The 27,079-nt window shown below is 41.5% G+C and overlaps 1 protein-coding gene across 1 annotated transcript; it reads left to right on the plus strand.

Moving 5' to 3' along the window:
• Positions 1 to 1,467: 1,467 nt before the first annotated feature.
• On the plus strand, positions 1,468 to 15,745 carry LOC128626131 (disco-interacting protein 2 homolog C-like; the record flags this gene model as incomplete). Its single annotated transcript, XM_053657030.1, has 3 exons — positions 1,468 to 1,628; positions 13,318 to 13,486; positions 15,575 to 15,745. Coding segments are annotated over exons 1-3 (501 nt in total), but the record flags the coding sequence as incomplete, so codon positions are not given.
• Positions 15,746 to 27,079: the final 11,334 nt, after the last annotated feature.

Genomic DNA, 27,079 nt, shown 5'->3' on the forward strand with positions numbered 1-27,079 from the left:
ACCCCCAAAAGTTTTTCCAATCAGTGCTTTTCTCATCACTGAGGCCCTAGGTTGAACTGTCTGTCTCACTGCCCATTTTTTGCCTGGTGTATCTGTGCACGAATGTGTGTCCACAGTCAGCCAACCACCTTGTGCGTCTCACTGGGTTTGCTGGTTTCCTTCACACACCCGGGTTGTCTACAACCACCTTTTTCTGCCAGGACCCCTCTGCCGGCTGCCAACTCTGCCCCTCTTACCGGTCTGGATGAATGGTTCATTGTTGTTGGACTTGGGTACAGCCCAATCTTCTGTCTGTTCTGGTTGTGGTTTTGTTTCTAAATCTTTGTTGTCCTTAAATTCGACTGTGTGAGAAAGGTACAGTATTTCCACCTATGCCTCCATTTTGGCCAGCAGTCCTATGCGTCTGTTCTTATTCCAGTACCAGACTGTTCTGATTACAGTGGCCTTAGATTATAGTTTTATATCAAGTATTGTGATTCCTCCTACTTTGTTTTTCTTTATGAAGATTGCTGAGGCATCATGTGTCTTCTTTGGTTTCATATAAATTTTTGAAATATTTGTCCTAGATCTGTGAAATATGGTCTTGGTATTTTAATAAGAATTATACTGAATCTATAGATTACTTTGGGTAGTTTGGACATTTTAATGACATCAATTCTTCCAATCCATGAACATGGTATATGCTTCCATTTATTTGTATCTTTGTTAATTTCTTTCTTCAGTGTTCTATAGTTTTCTGAGTATAGGTCATTTACCTCCCTGGTTAAATTTATTCCTACGTATTTTTTTTCTCTTGCTAAAGTAAATGGGTTTTTTTTCCCCTAGTTTCTCTTTCTGCTCAGAGATGGGGCATGACTGTGACATCTCCCTGCCCACTTCACAGGCCTGCAGTGGGGCCACAGAGGAAGTCCTTGGTGGACTAACCAGCTATTCAAATGCAAGACATTGGTCCTTCCATTGCTAGAGTTATTAGGTTGAGGGGAACAGAAAGTCGTGTGTCTGTGTGTGGATTTCTTATTTAAAATGGGAATACTAATGAGAATAGAGCAACCTACTCTCTCCTACACTTTATTCATGTCCCATCTCCAAGCCCAATGCAGCACTATTGGGCAACAGGGACCAGCAGAGCATGAGGGTTGAACAAGCTCCAAGTCAGGGAGGCTCAGAGAAGGTACAGAGTTTGCTGAAGATCACACATCTGAGCTGGAATCACAGACCTGCACAATGGGATATGGCAGCTATATCCTGGGATGGCAGCCAAACCCACTCTCAGCCCACCACTGAGTCCACCACTTGGAGTAGCTTGTTCCATGAAGACAGGAACAAGCCACTCCAATCCCAGCATCAGTCTCACTTCGGTCAGTGTAGAGTATTTTAAATTACTGTAAAAATGCCTTATGAATGACAAAAGTTTTATCACAATTGCCCCCTGCCCTAAATCACTTCTGGACACTGGTGTTGGGCTCCATGCACTCAGTGGGCCCTGCTGTCTTGCAGATGTGTCACGCAGCCACCAGTGCCTTCTGCCGATCCATTAAGCTACAGTGTGAGCTCTACCCCTCTAGAGAAGTGGCCATCTGCTTGGACCCTTACTGTGGACTTGGGTTTGTTCTGTGGTGCCTCTGCAGGTGAGTTTCCCTTTAATACCTTTAACATAATAAATAAATCATACATGATTTCTTGCGACTGATCCCTGTTTTGATCCTTCTTCTGCCACATTTTTCAGCCAGGCTCTCAGAGTGGAATGGGTTCCGCATTCTGGGGTGTCTTACAAAATTAGTCTCCATGAAGTTTACTGAAACACACAAAGATGGCGGCTGTGTTCTTTTACTCTGAAATCCTAACAGTTACCCCTGTCCTGGAATTTGCATTAAATCAGTGGCTGATGCAGGCACTCTCCTCCTTCAAGCTTCTCCCTGATGCAGGTGTGGGTGTGGGGGGCGGGGAGGACTGCTACTGAGGTAGGGAGGCAGCTGGCCTCGCGTCCAGGGTCCAATGCTCCTCAGCCATCAGCCCTCCAAGCCCAGCTTCTAACAGGTATTTATAGAGAGAGTGAACATGGAGACATATTGTCATCTTTTCAGGATATATATATATATATATATATATATATATATATATATATATATATATTCATTGTAAAAACTTTAGAAAATACAAAGTATAAAGAAGAAAATAAAATCATCAATAATCATACCACCTTGTGATACCAAGAAATATTCACTCTTAGCATTTGGCATATAGCCTTTCAGAGTTTGTTTTCTAATACAGCATAATATTTCTTATTATTAACATACCAAGGTCTGTCCAGAAAAAGTACAGACATTGCTATTATAACAAGAATACTTTGCATGACATTGATGTAACTCACAGCATAGGAGTGGACATGCATAGACAATGACGACTTCACTGTACTAGTCAATGGCGGTGGTAGACTCCATTGAGTGAGCATGTGTACTGTATGGCTATCGTATTCAAAATGATTGAGCAAGTACAGCATCAAATCTGCATCAGATTTTGCATTAAGCTTGAACATTTCTCTGTGAAAACCATTTGAATTATTCAGGAGGCCACATCTGTGGGCAACCACCTGCCCATTCACACATCACGTCTTGTGCAGTTTTTTTGGCAAAACATCCAAAAAAACATCAGATTTAACACCCTCTGACTCTGGCTTTTTCAAAAAATAAAATCACCTTTGAAAGAGAAGAAATTTCATACCATCAGTGAGACTCAGGAAAATACTACAGGGCAGCTGATGGCAATTGAGAGAACTGTGTGAGGTCCCAAGGTGCCTACTTTGAAAGAGACTGAGGAGTCATTGTACTATGTACAATGTTTCTTGTACCTTGTGTCTTCCTCAATAAAAGTTCTACTTTTCATATTACATGGCTGGATACCTTCTGGAAATACCACATATGTAAGTGTGCACAAAGATGCTCCAATAAACACCAGCACCTACCACCCAGTTTCACATGGATCAGCATGTCACCGATTTTGTTTCATCCTTCTTCCCAGTTTTCCCAACCCTTTTTATATGAGACATTTTAAAGCAAACACCTCAACAACACATCATTTCACCCATAAACCTTTAAGTTACATATATAATTTTATAAGTGTACATCAATATATTTATAAACTGAGGTGTTACAGTATGAAACTGGTCATAATTTTCATTTTTTCCTCATAGTCTATAGTAGACATTTTTCTCATGTTTTTAAACATTCTTCTAAAACAATGATCTCAATGCCTTCATAATATTTAATAGTATTAGACTGGATTAAAATACAATTCTTGTATTTTTGAAAAACACTGACATTCTAATTAGTACAATAAAACATTTTGAGAGCGCACATAGAATTGAACCCTAGAGTGTATTTTAATGATTTGTGCCTCCATCTAAAATGCAACAGCATTGTGGGTAGCTTTTTCTTGGGAAATAGTTCAGAATATACCATCCCAACAATAGGGCCAAAGTGACCTTAGCCATATTTGGCCAACTGAGTAGGAAGCCTGTCCCAAACTACTGACCTTTTAGGACAGCTGTCTGTGCTAAGGACAAGCTGCAGCGCCTGAGTAAAGGGCTTCCTGGTTCTGCAGAGTCATCAAGCCTAAGCCCCACTCAGGCAACAGAGAAGGTGCTGTTGAAGGGAAAGTGAGTTTTTAATGTGCATCACCTATAGCAGGAGAGGGATGGGTTGGGGTCTTCAAAGAAACTGTGCAGAGAAGGTTGCAACCAAACTTTACTTAATGAACGTCTTTCCTGAAGATTCATTCAGAAGTCTAGAAATCAGTGTTCTTGATTGACCCTGCAATGTTAAACATAAATGCCTAATAGCTGTGAACGTCTTCATTCTGAAATCCTTTGTAGAAACAGATCCCAATAGACTTGCTTTAAAAACTGAAACTGAATCTGAGAGTAGCTACCCAATAGCAGTGAGAATGCCCACCATCCATAATTGTTGTAATTAGCGTTTTCCTCTCAAACAAGCCAGGGCTACATTAAGAAGAGGCTGATTTCAGGCTGGGATAGGAAATGTATGAGATGACCCTGAATGTCTGTGTGAGAAACAAGGCAGTGCCCACAGAATGAGGAAGGGCATGCCAAAAGGACCAATAAGCCAGCTTACAGGGACTCCCACTGGCCAAACTTCAAGAGCATCCAAATAAAGGTTATAATAGATTATAACACTTTATGAAATGAGAAATTATCCAACCATTCACATATAAGTAGATGACAAATTGAAAGCCCAGTGAGTAACAAGGATTTACATGGTAGCCATCCACCAAATAGTTGTTCATTATAAAGGAGAGGAGAGAACCTTCACAGTGGAGAAGCCTGAACCAAGAGACCAAAGTGAAGCTCATCAACAGTGAGACAAGGGGCCCTTGAGTGTCACTGGGAGGGGTGCAGTGAGGGACACTGCGTCAAAGCTGCTTCACCTCAGTCTAATCATGGGGACATTGGACACTCAAACTGAGGGACACAAAATAGCACAGTGGCCTGTCATCTTCATGAATGCCATTGTCATAGGGTCAGGGAAGCTCTGAAGGCTCCATCTGGACAGAGTTGACAGCTTAAATGCAGGGTGAGACTCTGAACTGGACCCTTCACAGTCAGATATCACTGGGACAACTGGCAGAACCTGAGCAGGGTCTGATGGAACTTGAAAAGAGTTAATGGAAGAAATGTATCAATTAGTGTCCTGATTTTGAGCCCTTAATTGGCTTGTGGAGGAAAATATACTTGTTTGTTGGAAATACTGTGGGGGGCAATTTTGCCTACAAAGTCCCCCCTGTCCACCACGGATGAAAGTGAAACTACCAAGACATGATCTGCTTGGGGAGGAAAGGTGGCCGATCCCTCAAAGGGGAAGGGCCAAGAGCCCCTTCCTCAAGGGGCTTTTATTGGACTCATTTGCATAAGAATAAAGGTAAGGATCAAACAATAGATAGCATTCAAAGAACTATGAGGGCTTATTCTCAGTCAGGGTCAGATAGCTAACAAGCCACAAAACTTTGAGGAACAAACTTCTTGCTTGGACCCTTATCATTTAAATGAGAGCATTCTAAACAAAGCAGGTTTCACAGGATTTTTACATATTCTTTCTTAGGCCTAACACCCCGGATATCGCTCTAGCAAGGCAAGGAGCTGCACTGCCTTCCCTATCATAGGCTTTTAGGCTTAAGTGGATTAGAGCCAGGCAGTGCTTCTCCCAGGTTGAAATGGGGACTGGGCTATGTCACAATAGCCCGGGGCGGGGGCGCGGCGGGGGAGAATCCATTGCTCCCTCTTTGTTGCAGCCCCCTGAGTCCTTCCATGATGGCCTCTCAAGTGATCATGTCTGGCTTAGGTTACCTCTCTCCGTGTGAGAAGTCCTACCCATCATCAACATTGATCATGCTTTGGGGGCAGGGAGAGGAAACTGAGGCAGCATTTGCTACTAGAGACAATCTTTATCTCCTGTGGCTCACATTCCGGAGGTCACTCACTCAGTCTTAGCCATAGGAGGCAGTTACAATTCCTTAAACCAGGAGAGCGGTTCCCAACAAAATACCAGCAAACTTTAGGGACTAAAGTATTTGAGACTGTTGGGACATAAAGTCAGTGACTCACCCTCAAGTGATTCAAGAGAGAAAGTTATATGACTTCTTGGAAATTTCCTTTAACTTTGTGATTGTTTCAGAGTTCTTTTTTTTTTAATTTGATACAAATAGTTTTTTTTTTTTAACATTTTAGTTCTTTATTTTTAGACAGAAGGGAAGGAAGGGAGAAAGAGAGAAACATCAATGTGTAATTGCCTCTCAAGTGCCCCCTACTGGGGACCTGGCCTGCAACCTAGGCATGTGCTCTGACTGGGAATCAAACCGGTGACCCTTTAGTTCACAGGCCGGTGTTCAATTCACTGGGGTATACCAGCCAAGGTTGAATAGTTTTTTTTGTATATCTTTATCCTAAAGTTTCCTTCAGTCATGAAGTAGAAGGTTAATTATCTGAAAACCATTGCCATGATAGAATGGTTTGAAAATATTTAGTAAGATCATACATGTTCTTAAAAGCATGTCAGAGAATTGATATTCCCTGATAAGAAGATTCAATATTGTTAAAATGGAAATTCTCCCCAAATTGGTCTAAAGATTCAGTGTAACCCCTGTCAAAAATCTCAGCAGGATTTGGTTGTTTGGGGCTGTTCAGCTGTTTTTTGTTTGTTTGTTTCTTTTTTATTTTTTTACTTTTGGAGAAAAAGGAAAGGAGGGAGAAAGGTAGAGAGAGAAACATCAATGCAAGAGAGATTCAGTTGCCTCTCCAACACCCCCAACTGGGGACCTGGCCCACAAGCCAGGCACGTGTCCTAGACTGGGAATTGAACCTGTGACCTTTTGGTTCTCAGGCTGGTGCTCTTTTGTTTCAGTTGCTAAAAGTACCAACATGATTCTAAAGTACAAATAAAGGACCCACCACATACCCAAAACAATCTTAGGGTAGAATAATGAAGTTGGAAGACTCAGACTTCCCAATTTCAACACTTACTATTATAACCAAGACAATGTGGTACTAGCATAAAGATATAACGTACATATGGAGGTAGATACATAAAACAATCAGTTAAACAGACTTGAAAGTCCAGAAAACGAACCCTTATATGTGTGGTCACTTGATTTTTCAACAAAGGGAACCAAGGCAACTCTGGGGAAAGGACAGTCTTTTCAACAAATGATGCCGGGCAAAAGGAAAATCCACCTGTGAAAAAGATTAAACTTCTACCTAACTTCATATACATAAATCAACTCAAAGTAAATCATATACCTAAGATTAGAACAAAGACTATAAAACATTTATTTAAAAGGCAAGTAAATATAATATTAGATTAGGCAAAGGGTTCTTAGGTATGACATCAAAGGTACAATACATAAAGGAAATACTGATAAATTACACTCCAACAAAATTTAAAACTTTTGTGCATTAGAAGACACCATTAAGAAAGTGAAAGACAAACCACAGACCAGGAAAAGATATTGGCAAATCATCTATCTGATAAAGTCTTTCTAACCAGACATAAAACAAACTCCTAAAACTCATAGACAAGTGAAATATTTAAAAAATGGGCAACAGATTCGAACAGACATTTCACCAAAATAGACATATGACCAATAAGCACATGATAATATGCTTAATAGTCATTACAGAAATGCAAATTAAACCCAGTGAGCTACCATGTCACCAATAGAACAGTTATAACCTAAAGACAGAAAATGAAGTGGGAGGCTTGTATTTCCTGATTTCAAAACTATAATGTGCTGTTAAGCAAAGGTAACCAAGGACGTACAGAAATAGGATTCTTATACTCCATTTATAGGAATGGAAAATGATGAAACCACAGTTCTCACGTTCTTAAAAATTAAACATAAATGTACCATATGACCCAGCAATTCCACTCCTAGGCATCTACCAAAGAGAAAGGGCAACATGTCCACACAAAGACTTGATGCTTGAAGCATTCTCAGCAGCCTTTGTTTAAAGGGAAAAAAATAAGGAAATAATCCAAATGTCCACTGACTGGTGGGCAGTGTGTAAACAGTATTTGTTGTATGAATAAACATTCATGCAACGGCATACAGCTGCCATGTGGGTAAACTTCACAAACACTGTGCTGAGTGAGAGAAGCCAGATCCCAAAGGCCACACATCATATAACTGCATCACGGTGCCATTAGTGGGAAATGTTCAGAGAAGGCAAACCTGGAGACAGGAGAGTGATGATGACTGTGGCAAGGGCTGGCAACAGGATCAACTACAAATGGACACAGGCCTACCCTTAGGGTTATGGAATGTTCTAGAACTGCATTGTGGTGATGATTATACAACTCTGCAATTTACTAAAGTTTATTTAGCTCTATGCTTAAAATGGGTAGATTTCATGCTATGCAGCCCAGTATTGAATTGACTGAGTGCACATTACAGGCACTAGCCTGTCAGTGAAGGAGGCTCACCCGTGTGACACAGGGTGGTATGTGTCCAAGTGAGCCAAGTGGCTGCCTTGCTCACAGCTGCCAGGTTGTGATGGTTTTCAGTTGTTTGTGTATTTTGTCAGGTTAATAATCTGAAATTACTCAAATACAAATGTGCAAACTTATATTAGTTACCGATATATCTTTTGTTCTCTCGTGGTCAGTCATGTTTTTGTTTTTATTTTCTTAAATAGACTTTATTTTTTAAAGCAGTTTTAGGTAGGTTCACAGCAAAATTGAGTGTAAGGTACAAAGACATTTTCTGTATCCCCTGGGCCCACACACGCACAGCCTCCTCCACTATCAGCATCTCCCACCAGATGGTACATGTTCTGTGGTCTAGGAACCTATGTTGACATGTCATCACCACCCAGAGCCTCAAATTTGCATTAGGGCCCATTATTTGTGTCTTTATAGCACTCCTGGTGCTGTAGAGACCAGAAATAGACCCACCTAAATATTATCAACCAGTCTTTAACACAGGAGCAAGGCAATACAGTAGAACAAGGGGTGTCTCTTCATCAAATGGTGCTGGGGCAACTGGACATTTTCATGCAGAAGAGAAAAAAAGAATCTAGACCCAGAACTTACAGCCTTCACAAGAATTACCTCAAAATGGATCGGAGGCCTAAATGTGAAAAGTAAAACTATAAAACTCCTAAAAAATAACACAGGAGAAAACCTAGATGACCTTGAGTTTGATGATGACTGATGACTTTTTAGATATGACACCAAAGATGCAATCCATGAAGGAAAAAATTGACAGGCTGGGTTTTATTAAATTAATAGTTTCTGCTCTGCAAAAAGCACTGTCAAGAGAATGAAAATACAGGCCACAGACAGGGAGAAATATCCCCAAAGTGTCTTCTTAATCATTTTGTTCTTTTTGAAGTTAAAATCTACACTAGAATAGGTTACAGAAATTCTCAAAAAATAATTGTAGTTCATTACCAGCAACCTGCCTTTAAGTGGGTTTGTCTTGTCCATGCAGGTATTCACAGCCAGTGCCAACAAATCAATACTGGTTAGTACACAAAACAATCAACACTTATAAGACTGAGCAAGGAAAGAGCAAGTAGAAAACTCACGAATCAGGTTTTCTGCTTGTCCTGTGTTATCAGGATTTATCGGCTTCTGTCCTACTGATTTTCACAGCTCTGCTTAAAGTTCCTGAACCCCGAATTCTACAGTGTGCTAGCCACCCTTCCATGTGCTCATGCTTCTGATCAAATCACTCCTGCTGATATGTATTCTTGGGAGAGGTAGTAAGTGATTTGTATTTAATTTTCTTCATTTTGGATCTCCTTTCATGCTATAGCATTTATGAAGTAAGACGCTGGGAACAAGACATAAATGCTAGATTGTTACATTAAGAGGAATGTCATCATAAGGTTTCTCCTACATCTTAGTTCCCTACAACATGAGGCTCAAGGGCCATCAGACGTGTTTGGTACCAGCACTGAAATGTAAAAGTCCTTGGTGTGAGCTGTGCAGATCTGAGCCACCATAAAAATTGTACAGGGTAATCTAAGGTGGAGGTGTTAACCCCGCTTCACAAGTGGGTTGAATGACATTCAGCGCTAACATAAAACTGTTACAGAACAGGCACACCGGGCCCAGACTCTGGAGGATGGTATACCAATACTGTCCGGACCACCTACTGGGCTCGATCATCTGTTGCCAATTGGAAAGCTATCTCTCAATGCCAGAGATGTGTGAAAAGGAAAGGAAATGTTTATTTAATACTATACAGACTTAAAATAGTAACCTAATGTCTTCATTAAAATATCAAAGTCCTTTAGGATATCCACCTACCCACACAGGGCTTCCTTCTCCCCCTGCCCTAATTCAGGGTACTGTAACTCAGGAAAAAAGCACACGCCTGTGTTTCCAGGCTGCTGGCACCATCAGCTATGTCTCTGTCCAGGCAGGATCTTTAATTAATACAAAGTCATGTGACACCTTCTCACGGTCCACTGGTGAGAGTTCTTTGTACCCATTTTTCCAGGCAAAATCTCTCCTGCTTCCCAGGCCACTCGGCCAAAGGGAGCACCCCAAAGCCACATGGTCCTCTTCTACCAAAGCTGCAGGAGTCTACACTCCACCAAAAGCACGTGACTTTCTTCTTTACCTGGCTGCAGGGGTCCCCACTCTGACAGAGCCACGTGGTTCTCCTTCACCTGGCCACGAGGGGGTCCTCACTCTTCTAAAACTGCATGGCTCCCTCCCTCAATGGCTGTCATGTCTGGGTTTAAATCCCCACGTCAATCTTCCTCTGTACGCCCATTTCTGACTCCTGCCACAATGTTACACCTGCCAGTATTCCTGTATTATTCCAAGTTTACTGAGCTACCATTGTGAGTCTGGGCAGGTATGGCCCCATGTCCTGGAGCCAGTCTTCTCCAAGCTCCCATGCAGGCGCTATAACTTGGGGGACCTGCCCCCCAGTTACATCTTGGGGGGGATGACTTCTATCCCCCTGGCTCCAAGCCTGGCCACAGCCATTTAACATATCCAAGTGACCTACCAAAGGCTATAGATAAGTAAAAGACCCTGCCATGGCTTAGCTGCAAGGCTGTGGCTGTACAAAACAGCCCTGCATGTTCCTGCTCCATGTGTCCCTTCCCCCAACTCACACCTGTGGAGAAAGGGGTGAGGACATCTTATATGTCTCTCCAATAATTCCCATACACCTTGAGTTTTGGATACCATTCCAAATCCCTTTTTGGGGGGCCCCCTCTTGGCTGCACCCTGTATCAAAATGTATCTGTATCAAGACTTGCACTTCCTAGGGGGTAATTATGACTTATTCGATGTGTGACGTGCAGGCTTGTTAGATCTTAGGCCTACACATTAGATCTTTGACCTAGTACACAATCCCGCTTTGGGCCTGAGATTTTCTTTTAATATCTACTCAGCAGAGATAAATTTTCTGTTATTTTTATTTCTTCTTGCTTCATGCTGCCTTGAGGCTTCTAACTGGAGTTGACACATTAGCTACTAAGAACTGCTCTAATTCAGTCACACCAGATGTAGTGTGCAGGCTGATTCTGCAGCACAGTGTGACTGCAGCACAAGTGACAGAGGAGGACTGAAAGACGGCCCACCCACCGCAGCAAAACAGAATAGCAGCTTCCAACAGGATCAGTCATAGGAACTCCCTTCAGCTTGCTGTCAGCATTCTCAGAGGCTGCCCACCTTGGGGAACAGGGTTGCAGCAGGAGCGAGGAGAGTGTTGTGTCCCTCACCTCTTCCAGCCCCTGCAAAAAAGACTAGGTCTCTAAGGATGGCCTGGGACTGCAACCGGAAAAGACACCAGCATTTAGGCGGCATGTAACTACCAAATCCAATAAGCAATGACAGCGATTGAATCTTTTATGGGTGCTTTATTCAGATGGCCGGTGATCCGAGAAGATGGCGGGTTCATACCCTAACAAACCATCTTCCCTTCTCTTTCCTTGCAAGACCTTTTACGAGGGGTGGGGAAGACAAACAAGGTGCAGTGAGGGCTTTGAGGTTCAGAAGCTGCAACACTCCTGTCCTCAGCAGTTAGCTGTTCCCAAGGGGGGAGTGGTCCTCTGCTCCCCTGGAGGACAAAAGGCACGGATGCCTCCAACTTGTCCCCAGGCGGTAATGTCTAGCCAGTGCCCCAGAAGTCTGGCTGGTTTTCCCAGGAGCCAGAACCAGCTTTATCTGTAGTTTCTGAAACAAAAGCTTTAACATACTCATTGCCTGTTAGACTTATAACTTTATCTTAAGGTAAAATTTTCCAAGTCTGGAGTCCCCTATCAAAACTTCTGTGAGTATGAGGGGGCAGAATCTTTTGGTCCCTGGATATGTTACTGGAGCTAAGGAGTTATTTGGCTTTGTTTTCAGATGCCATGTGTAAAATTCTTGGAAGGTTATTTTAAGAAAAATATGGAATGCCTCAAAAGTAAAAAATAAAATATCGGCTTGTATTAGTATTTTGTGATGTAGATATATTTGTTGTGATGTTCCTTGACCTCTGAATACCTTTAATATAAAGTGATTTTGAATGGCCTAAATTAATGTCCCAAACACAAATCTCAGATAATTAAACCATTTAAAAAGATCACAGAAAAGGTCAAAGATTGCTCTTTCCTTTTGACAAAAATAAATGAAACTGGACTAGAGGAATAAGAGAAAAAAGAGAACTCCCCACCCCACCCCACCCCCGGCATGCCCTGAAGAATCGTTTTTCTGCTGAGGGCCCTGTTGAAAGTAGATTTTGTGAGTCAACTTCATTTCCTCACATTTTTTAACCAGTTGGAGTCTATTGTAAACAATTGTGGAAATTTTAATGTGAGATTGGCTTCATTCCAGAAGATCTGGTTTTAGTATCATGGTGTAGTAGTTGAGGCTCACTGTGCTTTTCACCTACCTTCCAGATTGTTTGTACCTGGAAAATCCCTTTTTCTTCAATGTTAGATTATTAACTGAGGATATTTTATTATAATGCATGACATCTGTTAATGTTGATCTATCATCAGCAACCATTAAAAATGCAGTTTTGACAAATACTCCATTATTTTAAAACCACACTTGCTCCACCAATTGATGACCAATCAAAATGTGTAACCTAGCATTTCCTTCATTTCTCTAAATGTGTTCTCTTATGCAAATGTGTTTTCCTTATTTCTCCTGTTTGGTGATTTGTTTGGATTATTCTGAAGCAAAATTTCAAACCTTAAAAATTGAGTGACAAACTTCATCTGTGTTCGTTTTCTTTCATTTGCTCTGGGTGTTGGCGTTCTAAACCAGAGGTAGGCATGCTTTTTCTCAAAGGGCCCTTCAGTAAATGTCTTGGGCTCTATGGTCTCTGTTGCACCCAGTTGGCCCTGCCTATTGGTGCAAAGCCACTGTGGACTGTGTTTAAACCAGCAAGTGGCTGAGTCTCAAATAACTTCATTTACAAAAGACAGGCAGCATCTCTGGTTTGCTAAGCCCCCTTCTACCACGTTTTACCAAAATTCAGTTCTGTGTTTCCTGCTGTGAAAGAGAACCCAGGTTGTTGTTTAGTACTGGCTTTGAGAGAAACCCCACAGCATCACAGCTTAGATGTTTCAGGTGAGTCCTCAACTTGGTGCTAACTCTCAGTCATAATTTCTATAGTTCTTTCCTGTTTTTCACAGTGTTTTCATGAACACGCCTTCATTTTTTGCTTAAAGATATCTAAGTGTAGAGTAGCTGTGACTGCCCCTCTCTTGCACATGGAGCACAGGCCTTTCTCAGGCAGAGGTTGGATGCTCCTCTGCATCCTCACTAACCTCTCCATTTCTCTCTGCAGCGTCTACTCTGGGCACCAGTCTATTCTCATTCCGCCTTCTGAGCTGGAAACCAACCCTGCTTTGTGGCTTCTGGCCGTCAGTCAGTACAAAGTCCGGGATACGTTTTGCTCCTATTCGGTGATGGAGCTTTGTACCAAGGGGCTAGGCTCGCAGACAGAATCCCTCAAGGTAAGCACCCCCCACCCCTCGCAGTGCCTGCAGAACATTCCCAGTGTCCTGGGAAAGCAGTGTCCAAGGGCATGAAAAGGGTTTGGCGAAGTTAGAATAATAACACTTCACAAATGTGAGGGCTTACAAAGCTGTTTTCATGTGAAAACCTCATTTTATGACATGAATATTTTGTCACTGCCCCATCCAAAGAGTACGAATGATGTTATTGATGTTTTGAATCCCATTAGGTCTACTTGAAGGGCCCCAAATTGCTTTTTTGTTACTTGGTGGATTCAGTTCTTCAGCACAGTTCATGTGATTCTGACACTGGTATTCAAGTCATAGGTTTAGATTTAGCTCCCATTTTTTGTTTACCTTGAGGACCCTGATTTGTAGGTCGTAAGCAATCCTAACCAAAATTCATTTTTACAGTTAAGTGAACAGTGGTGTTTATGACAATAATAGCATTTCCTTTCATGTAAACCAGGGACAACTAATAGACATATTTTCATGGTACATTAAGCAGTCTTTATCCAAGGAACAAGGAGGAAATAATCATATCACCTGTGTTCATTTCTGTTTACTGTTTCTGTGCCCAGATGTGTGGGTTTCTGTGTACATATCCAGACAGACCTTGTGTGTGTGGGTGTGTGCGTGTGCGTGTGTGTACGTGTGTATGCATTTGTATGCACACACACACAGTAAAGCACTTGCCTCCCCTGAATGTTTTTTATCAACTTAATGGATTAGAATTGAGCAGGCGAAATACAATGTAAATTTGAGCAAGTGAAATACAATGTAAATTTGAAATTAGGTTGCATAAATAAATGTATAATTACTTGAAGTTATATATTTATACAGGAAAAGAAATTTGTAAAACATAATTATTACTCATGTTCACCTCTATTACATAATGAAATGAATAAGTGCATTTCATCAAATTTCCCTGTAGGGGCATAAATAACCAAAGTGAAATAATATCAAAATTGAGTGATTTCTAAGCACTTTACATTTTGATTCATTTCACCTTCATAACAGCTCTCTAAAATAGAAACAATTACTGTCTTCATTTTAAAAATGAAGAAATATAAGTTACAGGAAAATTGAGCACCCTTTCCAGGTTCTTACATTCAATGAATTTGGGGACTACATTTTGAATCTTTGACTCCAGGTCCACCATCCCAAACCCCAGGCTACACTGTGTCCCAAAACATTCCCGATGTATATCATTTGCTTTGCCCAGGGTTTAATGTTCCCTGTGTGACTCTATGTATATAAAACCACGTTTATAGACTACATTTCAGTGTCAACACTCTATGTGTGTGTTGCCCTCTTCAGTTCAGGAGCCTTGTCAGCTCTCCCTATGCCAAGGCACCTTGCAGGTGCTTGAGGCACTAAAGGGATTTGCGTGTGGCCATTGTCCTCCCTGAGACACCACCACTCAAGCTCAATTCACGTTCAGACGCAGCCACTACCTCTTAGCAGGTCCCAGCTCTTACTGCAGAGAGTGTGCAAACTCACCTGGTTGTTCCTCCTCTGAATTTTGTGGTTTTGCTCCATCAACTGAATTTGGTACAGACAGAGGTGTGTGGACCTTAGAAACAGAGATGCCCTTGATCATGAGCATTTCTCTCTGACCTGTGAAGTCTCATGGAACATAAAAGGCAAGCTGCTTTGTAAAAGTTCTCCAAACATTTTAGTTTTCCATTTCTACATTAGAAATAGGTTTTCCTATTTCTCTCCAGTTTCCGTGCATCCATGTCCGTAGCGGTCTTTTCAGATGCTTCCTTTCTTCCCCAAACCCTGAACCTTATTTTGTACAGGGCCTGGCTTCTTTCTCCTCAACCTTTCTACTCCTCATTCTTGCTGTTGCTTCTTGCCATTATTTAAAATATATTTGTAGTAGCATCCCTGATCATGTTATCTGTGTGCTGGTTATATTTTTTACACAGACATTCTAGACTGTTTCAGTTAATGGTGTGCAGCCATTGGACCCTCGAAACAAAAGTCTGTGTGGAGTTTCTGCTGAGTGGGTGGGTCTGGTTAAGGAGGTCACACAGCTGAGCACTGGGAAGGCTGATCTCTCACTGCTGTCATTGTTTGTAGGCACAAGGACTGGACTTGTCCCGTGTAAGGACCTGTGTGGTGGTGGCAGAAGAACGGCCTCGAATAGCACTCACCCAGTCCTTCTCAAAACTCTTCAAAGACCTGGGCCTCCATCAGCGGGCTGTTAGCACCTCGTTTGGCTGTAGAGTGAACCTGGCCATTTGCTTGCAGGTGAGTGTTGTTGATGTCAGTCAACAGTGGTAGGGTGACAGTCACTGTTAATGAGAGGTGTGCAGCACATACTCAAGTTCAACCTACTTTCCTTGGCCAATGCTTAGCTACATATGAAAGATAAACTTTTAATTAAATGCAAGTATTGGGTCTCCTTCCTCCTGTCTTCCCTTCCTCCTTTTCCTTTTTTGTCTACATTTCTCAGTAACCATTATTCATAAATAGCATTGGTTGCATTTACTCTATTGGAACATTTTTACTTTTGGAACATGTGTGGCCATTGTCCCAGCCCTCTGAAGTTGGGCTTTTTAAAATTAAACATGAGACAAGTGTTTCATTGTGGAAAAGATTTCTGTCCCTTGAAGGAGTTAGTCTTGTGTATGTAAATAGTAATTTCTGTAGGAAGAATTTCAAACATTGAGAAGGGTTGGCAGTTTAGAAACAACTGTTATAGTTTCATTTCTGTATTAGCCCACTTCCAGGTATGGTCACTATTCCTTTCCTCATCTGGACTCCTCACATGAAGCCCAGGCTGTGGCCTTTGCTGTGCCAGGTCAGGGCCGCCTGAAACGAGGGAGAGGGGACCGTGTAGGAGTGTCCTCCCCACGGACCCTTCCCAGAACCTCACCCAGGACAAGCTCAGTGGCAGAGTTTGCTCCTCGAATTTGTTAAAACAATAAAACTTGACTCCCAGTCTAGCAAAGACCAATTAACACAAGTTACTCCCAAACTCTGCTCCCTGCCCACTGCGTCTCCCCATTTAAGCTCCCAAAGATGGTTGCATACAATGAGTTCTTGTTCTCATTGAACATCTTCTCGTCATCTGTGAGATGGACAGTAAATATACAGATAATTATTTGAGTAAGTGTAAAATAGTTTAGGAAAAATAAACAGAGTGAGAGGGTAGAGAATGGCTTGGACGTATGGGAGGCACTTGCAGGAAGGTGGCCAAGGAGGCCTCTCTAGGAGGTGAGTTTTAGCCCAGTGCCCTGAGGTGAACAGGGTGCGCAGTGTGGGCAAGTGCAGAGCCTTGGGGCTGGTAAATGAAATGTTTGCTTCTGTTCATTTTTGCAAAAATTAAAAAATCTGTGGTACCACACAAGCAGAGTGAGCACAGCCCAGGTCTGATGGCAGAAATCCCACATCTCCTGCTTACATAGGGCTGACTAACCCCCAACATTTTATCTGCCCAGAAATAATCATTGCTAATCCCTGATGTACAAAACATAAATAAGCGGGAAAAGCTAAAATATTCCAAATCATGTGCCTAAATACTTAGAGGCACTGAGAAATGTGTGCCGTTTTTTCTTCAGAGCATCGCAGTTACCGACGTATGTGACATCAGTGAGTGGGCAGCTCTGCTGTTCTGACGACGCAGTTTTCTTGGTCAGGCCGTCTGTCATCCTTATTCAACGGGGCTGCACTTCGGCTCTGGGCATTAGAGCCAAAAGTTCAAGTTGGAACTTCCTTCTGCAGTGGAGGCAGCCCTGTCAGAAGGGAAGTGTCTGTCCAAACGAGGAGTGGAGCTGTGTCCAAGCGATGCAGGGTTTCCCAGCCGTGTTCTCAGGGGCGGTGTTTTGTGGAGTCTGTGGGTGTACCCCTGTCTAAAGGGTTCCTTGGTGTTTGGGAAAGGCTGAGTGAAACAACCGACATGATTTACTGCCTAAAAATGAAACACATCTGATGTATGAGAATTTAGTTATATACAGGTAAACAAGGGATTTGGGGGTTTGGGGGGAGATTGCAAGAATATTCTTCATTTATGGCACCATGGAGCTTTCACAGTCCAGCCTCAAGCTTCTCTCACCCACATTACCAGCTGGTACGAAAGGACATCGTCTACCTTACAGTCTTTTGTGCTTTCAATTCCGAGCATCCTGACTCCCTCTGTTCTGGGTCTGAAATGGGCCCCCACCCATTTCACGTGGCAAAAATGGCTGCTTATTCCAGGTCTCGTTTCCAGTCCCTCCAGTGGGAAGTGTTTCCTTCCTTTGACGTCCACTGGCCCTTTGTCCCTCCCACTTTATACTTCCTAGCACATTTGATACATAGTTATATAACAGACTTCCATGCCCTCTGGTCCGTGAAAAACTGTCAGAGGACTCAGTGTCTCCCACGGTCATACAGTCACTTGTGAACGTGAACTCATTTCGTGGATGTACTAAAAGCAGTTCCTGTACCCGTAGACACGACTCATGAAGAGAAATGAGGCGTATTTGTCTGACTAGAGTCCAGCCTCCTGTGTGAAGTAAGTACATGGCAGCAGGGAATTTTCCCCAGAATGAGGCACAGTGTGATCTCCAGCCAATGAAAGCCCCCAGCATCACTCTGTAACCAAACTAGTGGGGTCCCACCGACTGCTGCCCACAGGCAATAACTCTGAAGAGACAGTCCGCTAGAAAGGGAAATGGAATTTTTATTTCCTTATAAATGTACACCATTGCTTGATGCCCACCCCCACTGCCAACACCGCCAGAGGAGTGAGCAGGCTGTTGGTGGCTGGCCACCAGAGCTTCACATGCAGGGGAGGGGCGCAGGGTTTGTTGTCCAGCCACATTGCTTCCCAGGACCTGCCTGCCCAAATCTCCTCTTCCCTCACCCTGCAACCCCCTTTTTTACTGGGCTTGCTCTGAGCACCTGCAGTGCTCCTGGTCAGGCCCGAAGCCCTCAGGGAGGGGAGTGGAGACTGACCCTCCCCAACTGCACTAGGGCATAGCCTACTGGCCCGCACTGGCATGAGCCATGGGCAGGTAGCGGCCACCATGGCTTCCTGCCTTGAAAGGGGCATGGGGCTTGCTGGCATTGACCACTGGTAGGAGGCAGCTGCCACAGCTCCTTGCTGGGGAGGGGTGCGGGATTTGCTAGCCCCAGTCTCTCTGAGTCTGCTGGCCTGAGCCTCCTCCCTTCCCCTCCTACCAGAGCTCATTGCACTCCAAGCCTGCCCTGGAGCACTCAGGGAGGGGCCCTGAGAAATGCTCCCAGGCAACCCAGCCTCCAAGGCCCCATCAGCTGGGAAGGAGGGTAGAGAATCTAGGAGGGCAGCATTCCCACCCACTCTCCTTTTAAAGTCTCCCCCAGATTACCCCAGGCAATGGAAGCAGTTGGGATAGTGTATCCTGCCCATCCAATCACCTTCCCAGTTTTTAGTGCCACCTTTCATGCCTGTTTTTTTCCTGTGTCATACATGTGTCATTCTGGTTGCTGGGGTGATGCACCCGTGCTCTATCTTTGGCACTTCTACATACCTACCCATTTCTAGGGGCAGGGGGTGTTTGCCCCATTACAATTACCCCCTTAACACTCTGGACACTTGTAATCTTACAAAGGCAGATGGACAACAGTCTTGTTCTTTTGTAATTACTTCCTGCTGACCAAGGCGTGTAGTCCTACCTATCCTCTGGTCCATAGGTCCCTAACAAGGTAGGTCTGGATGGAGGGGAGCCTCCATGTGAGGCAGAAGGATCTTGCAAAGTCCAGGTCAGTTGGTTGTCCCTGAAAAGCAGCATGTGCAATGTCCAAAGGATGGCATTACTGGACAAGTTGGCATCCTTGTTGTGTTCTGGAGGTGACACATTTGGCAAGATTGTTAGAAGGCACAGTCAAACCCATAACAACTGAATGACAAAGGCCGGGACTAATTCTAGTGTCCCTGATTAAGAAAAAATGGCTTCCTTGGAGGAAGGTATACAAGGCATGTCACCCCTGTCTGAAGCCTTACTGCCTACTGTAACTCAGCTTAAATTAGCCTTAGGGGAATATCCTGAGATTCCTCCCTTTAACAATACACTCTTTCTGTCCAAACTGTTAAGGCAGAAAAGAAAGCAATTTTGAAGCAAAGTTGATAGGCTGCCCCATTCTTCAACAACTCATTTAGTCCAGCTACACCATTGAGTTTCAAGAGGTGATGATGCAGGTAGGCTTTTTAGTGGGGTCTACACCATGTCTGAGTCTACAAAACTGTCTTTGAGAAGATGCTCAGTTGCAAGGCCTTTGCTGGAATGATACTAAGCAGCAACAATTTGATATTGTCAGGTTAAACCAGTTCAATTCTCAAGTAAAAACAAACTTTGAAGATAGCTGCACTAGAGTCCAATGGTCACAACTGAGCATTTTGATTTCCCTTCAAAAAAAATCTGATTCAACTCTCCCTGAGATCACCCTTATTACCTCAAAAAGACTGCTGGTTTTCAATTTTGCCTCATTGTTTGCATAAAAATAACAAAAGCAGCACTGAACACATAGGCTTTTTTAAGTCTGCTTTGCTGGATCTTCCACAAGGAACCTTCAGATTGACCCTAAGCCCTTCATAGAAGCCACACCCCACAAATGCCATACACCTTTGCCTGCAGTACTTGTATTCTTCAAGTCCTTGAGGTTTCCATTGTATCTTATGGTTCCTCCTTGCCATCTCTCAGGAAAGCATGCTTCATTCCTCCCCCAGATAGTCTGCCATGTACTACATGACCAAACAAGGTACCCAGACATTTCTCCAGTAGACTTTTGTTAGTTTCCAAAGTCAATCTTAGTTCCTCAAGGCTTTCTGGTAACAACTACAGTCCATACATGCCCCTTTCAGACATAATATTCAGGTCAAATTCTTGGTCATTAAAACCATAATTTCACACTGGTCTTACTGGTTTCATGCAAAGGAAATTTTACATCATTACTCACTTATTAAGAATGCCAAATTCTAGAGGGATGAGGTAGGGAGAAAAAAAATACAAAGCAAAAAAGAAATCCTTGTCTTTCCAATATCCACCAAGAGCATTTCCATGCCTTATATCTTTTATTACTTTTCCTCTTAACCTAATGTTAAGTTTTAACCCTTAGGAACCTCAAATTTCTTTCCAAAACAGAAACGAAATAAAAAAATCCAAAGCAAAAATAAGAGTTCAAAAAGAAAACAAGAGGAAACTAAAACTAGCCTTAGTATCTTGTCTCCCAGTCACACTAACTGGCCACACAGGCAACCTTTCTCAGGGCCCGAATGGCATGGAGCCCCAATGGTAGAGACGTTCTCTCACCTCAGCTGTCTCGAACTGGCACCAGACCACCTTTGCTAGGTAAATGGCACAAAGCCCAAATTGGCAGAGGTGTGTTCTAACCCCATCTGGATTCTACCCAGCACCAATGGCTGAGGTGCTCTCTCACCTACCAGTGCATCTGCTGGTCTCCTGGCAGAGACAGGACCTCTTATCAACCTCTCTCATGTCAGAGACATGCTCTCTCACCCCAGCTGCCTCGACCTGGCACCAGATGACCTTTCTTGGATCCAAATGGCACAAACCCCCAAAGGGCACAGACAGTGGATTCCAAGTGTAAACAAAACAGTTAAGTTCCCCAAGTCCCCAAAAGATCAGACAGCAAGACATAAAGCAAAACCTAAAGCAAAGAATAACTCAATCCAAGCACTGGGGTTTCTCCCCATTCAAAAAAACAAAAAATCCACACCATTCAATGGCCTCTACAACTTCAGAAAGCTTATTCTCCTTTTTTTTTTTTTTTGGCTTTCTATGTGCCTTTCAACTTTCTACATATGCTCTGCAACCTTCATAGACTTTCTTACCCACTCATGAATAACCATAACTCACTTTCAATACTTGTCCTTTTTTAACAATGGGATGGACCACAACAAACTCAGTATATGGCAGCTAAATATCCCTGAATCTGCAAACACATAAATAAAGTAAAAGAATATTGTCACTTTGCATTGGGGCCTGCTCTCTTCTTCCAAAAGAGAATTTCCAAGTCTCCTTTTGGAGTGCAGGTCCAGCTTTCCTTTACAGCACCAACCACAGCAGCAGGATTTGAATTCTCCTCAGATGGTACCCATTTTATTCGTGTGCGATGGATCCAAGGTTTAATTCCTGCAAGCCTCAGAGCAGAATGTGTCATCAGTAGGACATCATAGGGACCAGTCCTTTGCTTGTCTAACTGCTGTTCACATCCTGTGTCTTCCAAGTCTTTAGTAAGACTCAGTCCCCTGGTTAGAATAGGTATAAGGGCCTGTTAGATGAGTAGGCAGACCTGCAATGAGCAAACTTGTATAGAATGGTTAGTGTATGCACTAACTCTTGCACATAGTGCTTACTTGTCTACTCATGCTCCAGATCTAGAGGGGGTTGCTCTGTAAACTATTTCAAAAGAGTTTCACATAAGCCCACTTTCCAGGTGCTACCCTACTCAGGAGCAAAACAATGGGATGTGCCTGGTCCCATTTCAAATGTGTTTCCTGGCATATTTTTGCCAGGGTCTTCTTTATTGCCAGTTTGCTCAGTTGGTTGGAGTACCACCATCCCATACACCAAAATGTTGTGGGTTCAATTCCCAGTCAGAGCACATACGTAGGTTGCAGGTTGGATCCCAATTGGGGTGCACACAGGAGGCAACCCATTGATGTTTCTCTCTCTTCCCTTCCTCTCACTCTAAAATCAATAAACATGTCCTCAGGGGAGGATTTTAAAAACTCAAACTGGGAAATCATAAAATATATTGCCCAAACTGAGATACTTTTGAGAATGAAAGGGGCATTAATAATTACCGAGACAACAGAACCATGATCTATTAAAGAGAATATTTTCACTGAATATTTGTAAGCATTTATTTTTTAATGTATCAAACTTGTATTGTCCAGGTGACCACCCCATTTCTCCACTTTTCATAAGGAGCTAATGCCTACCACCACAAAAATCCATCAACTAAATTCACAAATTTTTCTTCCTCTTACATTTCAATTGGAGTAAGTCAGTTAAGTTCTCTAGGGTTCAGTCTCCTCACCAGTAAATCAATAGGTGAAATACAAGCTTTCTTAAGTTTTTTTCCCAAGCTCCATCATCCTGTAAATCTAATTTGAAAAATTCTCTTTATCAGAAATATTTCTAGCCCTGGATGGCGTAGCTCAGTGGATTGAGCATGGGCTGTGAACCAAAGGAACGCAGGTTTGATTCCCAGTCAGGGCACATGCCTGGGTTTCGGGCCAGGTCCCCAGTGGGGGGCTACACGAGAGGCAGCCACACACTGATGTTTTTCTCTATCTCTTTCTCCCTCCTTTCCCATCTCTAAAAATAAATAAATAAAATATTTTTAAAAAAGAAATATTTCTAAATAAAAATGTCCTAAGACTCCCACTTAGAAAAAGGCTTAAAATCAAAGTATATTTATAAAAGGCACATGAACTTGATTGATTAAAAGTCACTAAAAACTTACAATCTATTATGTAATTAGTGTGTAATTTTGAAGTATAAATTGTTAAAATGTACTATTACTGATAACCACATAACTAACTGTTATATAACTATGCGCCACTCACTGTGCTAACTAAGCACATAACATATTTTCTCATGCAATTATCACAGTCAGGTAGATACCACAGTGTCACTGTACAGACAAGGAAGATAAAACTCACAAACTTGACTGAGATTACACTGCTAGTGAATGAGAAAATCAAGATTAAAACAAAACTCTGACTTCAGAGCCTGAACTCTTCACCACAGAACTAAGCTAATGAATTTACCAAATAACGTTCCTGCTGTGAACTTAGTTGTCATCCTATTTATACCTAACATAAAAAATACCATATTTCCTAGACGTCATAACAGATCTCTTTTGTGTAATCACTTAATTGCTTATTATCACAAAAGCAATAATATCACTCTCTTGGTTTAGATGGGGGGAAGTATTCAATATTCGTTATTATACATTAAAAATATCAAGTCTTTGAGACCAATTATCTTAGGAATATTTCATAATGGACTATATCCTTGAATATGAAATACCTGCAATTGTGAGGGGAATGACTCTACCTGAAAGAATTTTTTTAAATGATGAAACAAAAAATACACTGCATGTGTTCCATGTGATGCTTAAAACCACTTCTATAATTCTTTAAGCTTAATATATGATTTAAATACATATGACGGGGGAACCAAAAAACCCAGAATTATCTTCCAGAGGACAGGCCCCTTGTAGTACAGGTTTCCCCTGCACTATAATGAGTGTTCTAGGAACCCATCTGTATCAGTGTAACCAGCTGGCATTGCTGTGAGATGCTATGTTCAACTTCAAGGAGTTTTTTTTGAAAACTCTTTCAACACATTTGCCCATTTCATAATGAGTAACTTAGGATCACACCTGCCCACACAACACTGAATATTCAGCAGTTTTTGACCAAAAATTGCATGACCCCAGTGCTCCACCCTCCCTATTCATCCAATCTTGCCCCAGTGACATTTTTTTGTTTCCCCAGATGAAAAAAAGTCCTCAAAGGGAAATATTTTGCGGATGTGGAAGAGGTGAAACAAAAAATGATAGAAGCACTAAAAGGCATCAAAATCAATGAGTTCAAAAACTTTTGAACAGTGGTAAAAATGTCTCAATAGGTGTATTGCATCAAATAGAACTTTGAAGGTGACTGAAGTTTAAACATATAAGAATAAATATACACCTATCGTGTATATTTATCAACTTTATTTATTACCTATCGTGTAAAACTTATTAACTTTTTGTAAATAAATTCTGGGTTTTTGGGGTCCCCCTTCATATAAAACATATATGTATAAAATCCATTTACTTCAGCACTGAGAAAATACATTAACACAACATATACTACTGCTACTTTAAAACATATACAACATATAACTACTACCACTTTAAAAGACACCACCTTATATCACCTAAGTACTACCGTGGATAAAGTTATAGGCCTTTATGGATGTTTAACCTAACTAATAATAGGTTTAAATGTTTTAACCTTGAAACCTAATATTGTAAGTTAACATACAAGTTTACAATGCAGATTTTCCTGGAGATACTATGAAAAGTCAAGTAAAATTTGCAATTAACAAATGTAAACAATCATAGGGTATCCGCCACCCGTGATTGCCTTCCTGTTCTTATATGAATTACCAATTTAGGTCTAGGACAAAGCAGAGTGAAGGTTTTTTCAGAACAGAAATCTCTGAAGACCTGTTCCACTGACTTACTCTGACATTTTCTCAACTCCAAAACATGTGTTCTTAGTTGTATAAAGGCTTTGTATTACCCATTAGATTTAAACACTCAACAACATGGAGGCTCTTGTAAGTGAATATGTGTTGCTAGCTAGCAAAACAAAAATAACAACATCACAAGATATCAGCGTTAAATTAGTCTATATTCTTGGTGATTTGAGAGCTATAAATTTTAGAAAATGTTTTAGAAAAAAACAAGTATTTCGTGGCTTTCCCTTAGAATGTAACTTAAGTTCACATAAATCTTAATACTTACATAAATTATAACCAATTTGTTATACAATTAGGGTGAGAGTAATAAAAACTTCCATTAGGAAGAAAACACTAGATGTGTAACAGATTACATATTAAAACCAAAAGTAACAAACATCTGTGAAAAAATGTACCTAAATTGTCTTGTAAAAAACATTTAAAAATACTTCCAAAACCAAGAACAATCTTTAAACACAGGCCAGAAATCCTACTTAATCAAAGGCAAAACTTGAAAGTTGTTTTAGCTCCATTATCCAGCACTTCAAACCAGCTGGGTACATACAGTAGAAACAGAGAGGCTGCCTCAAAACCACCCACACTGTGGCTGTTTTTCTGCTCCCAGGTCTGCCTGTGAAGACCAGCTTCCTGCTCCAGCATAAGGAGCACACCATGTGTACGGAAAAGGAAAACCGTGGAGCTAGCCAAATTACCACCCACAGCAGTTCTTCTCCAAGAGAAAGGAGCAAAACATATTAAAAAGCGGGCACATGAAGAAAACTAATATAAGAAATTAAACCCATTTCAAAGGAGCTGGGGAAGAAAGAAAATAAATTGCTTAATGTAAATAAAATTAAAACCTTGTCTCTCTAGAATCATTAGTGAATGAATTATAGTGTGTCAACTTCTCAGGAGAACTGGAAGTATATCCCTTAACTAATACACATTTAAAACAAATTTAACTGTCTTAAATACAAATCTTTCTAAAATCTGTTACACATTACTTTGATTCTTTTTTTTTTTACTTTGATTCTTAAATGTGATCATTCTTTAAGACTCATGATAAGAGATCAAGTGCTAGGTTGATGCATAAGGATGACCTGGGAAACCTCACAAAAACGTAGAGAAAAGATTTTGATTTACTAGAGCAAAAGTAAAACCCAGAAATCTGTGCTTTTTAAAAGCTTTCCCAGGTGACTCTCATTCGTGGCCAGTTTCACAAACCAAGAGTGTAAAAGGAAGAACACTTGCCTATTAGTGTTTGGGTAGCTTTATTTCCAATAGCAGTGCATGCATTCAATGAACATTGATTGGACATATTACTATGTCTTAATACTGAGCACCTAATATGGGCTTTGGTATATAAAGATGAATAAAACATGGTCTGTCAAAGAGTTCACATTCAAGTAGGGGGAAACAAATACATAATTACAGTACAATGAGTGAATTCAAAAGTAGAATGCAGTGAAAATCTAACACTGTACTGTAAAAGACCTCCTGTGTTAGCCTGGGCTTCCTGGAGGAGATGGCATTTGAGGTGAATCCGAAAGGTTGAGATATTAGCCAAGTGAATTTGAAGAAGGGATAAGCAAGGAAAAAGGGGGCAATATGCCAAGCCCCCCACCCCACCCCAATATTATAAACATAGCATCAGGAGTTCCTGGTATAAGGCAGGGAAGGAAGGACTGGATAGAAGTTCAATGTTCATCATGCAAGCAACAGAAAGCTGTTACAGCATAATGTCAGTGTGTGTCCCACCAGATCTGCATTTTAGCCAGGTGTCTCTGGCTGGACAAGTGGTATATGAACTTAAGAATAATAAGAAATTGAAAGAGAAGGATGAGTTAGGAATCAAGGAAAGAATTCCAGGTCTTATATCAGATCTTGAAGGTCTGATATAAGGCAGTATAAATTGAGATTTTTTTAGAAAAGGCATATAAATTTAAGAAAATTAATGGCAAAAACACAAGGTGATTGATTAGATGGGGATGGCAGCTGAAAGGGTGAAAAAGGTGAGAGAAAGTAGGAGTCAGAGGTGACCTCCTCTGCTCCAGACTATTTGAAGCAAGTGACCTACCTTTTCACAATGTCATTAATAAAATGCTGAGCATAGATGGCATTTAAGAGAAGTTGCAATGCTAAAAGTTTATAAATCATTATAATATTGATGATGTATTATTCAGTGATGTCCTCAAAACCTCTTAAAGTTGACCTTACATTAAGTGACTCCTAGACATTTTAAATTCACACACCTGTTTTCCAGAATATTGCTAGATTCTCTCTTGACATTAACTCATCAGCTCTAATTGTAGCTGCAGACAGCATGCCTACTTATAGCAGTTCTTCCCTCTTCTAA

This window comes from Artibeus jamaicensis, unplaced genomic scaffold, assembly GCF_021234435.1.
Source record: "Artibeus jamaicensis isolate MK-2021 breed Jamaican fruit bat unplaced genomic scaffold, CSHL_Jam_final scaffold_3222, whole genome shotgun sequence".
NCBI classification, from domain to species: domain Eukaryota; kingdom Metazoa; phylum Chordata; class Mammalia; order Chiroptera; family Phyllostomidae; genus Artibeus; species Artibeus jamaicensis.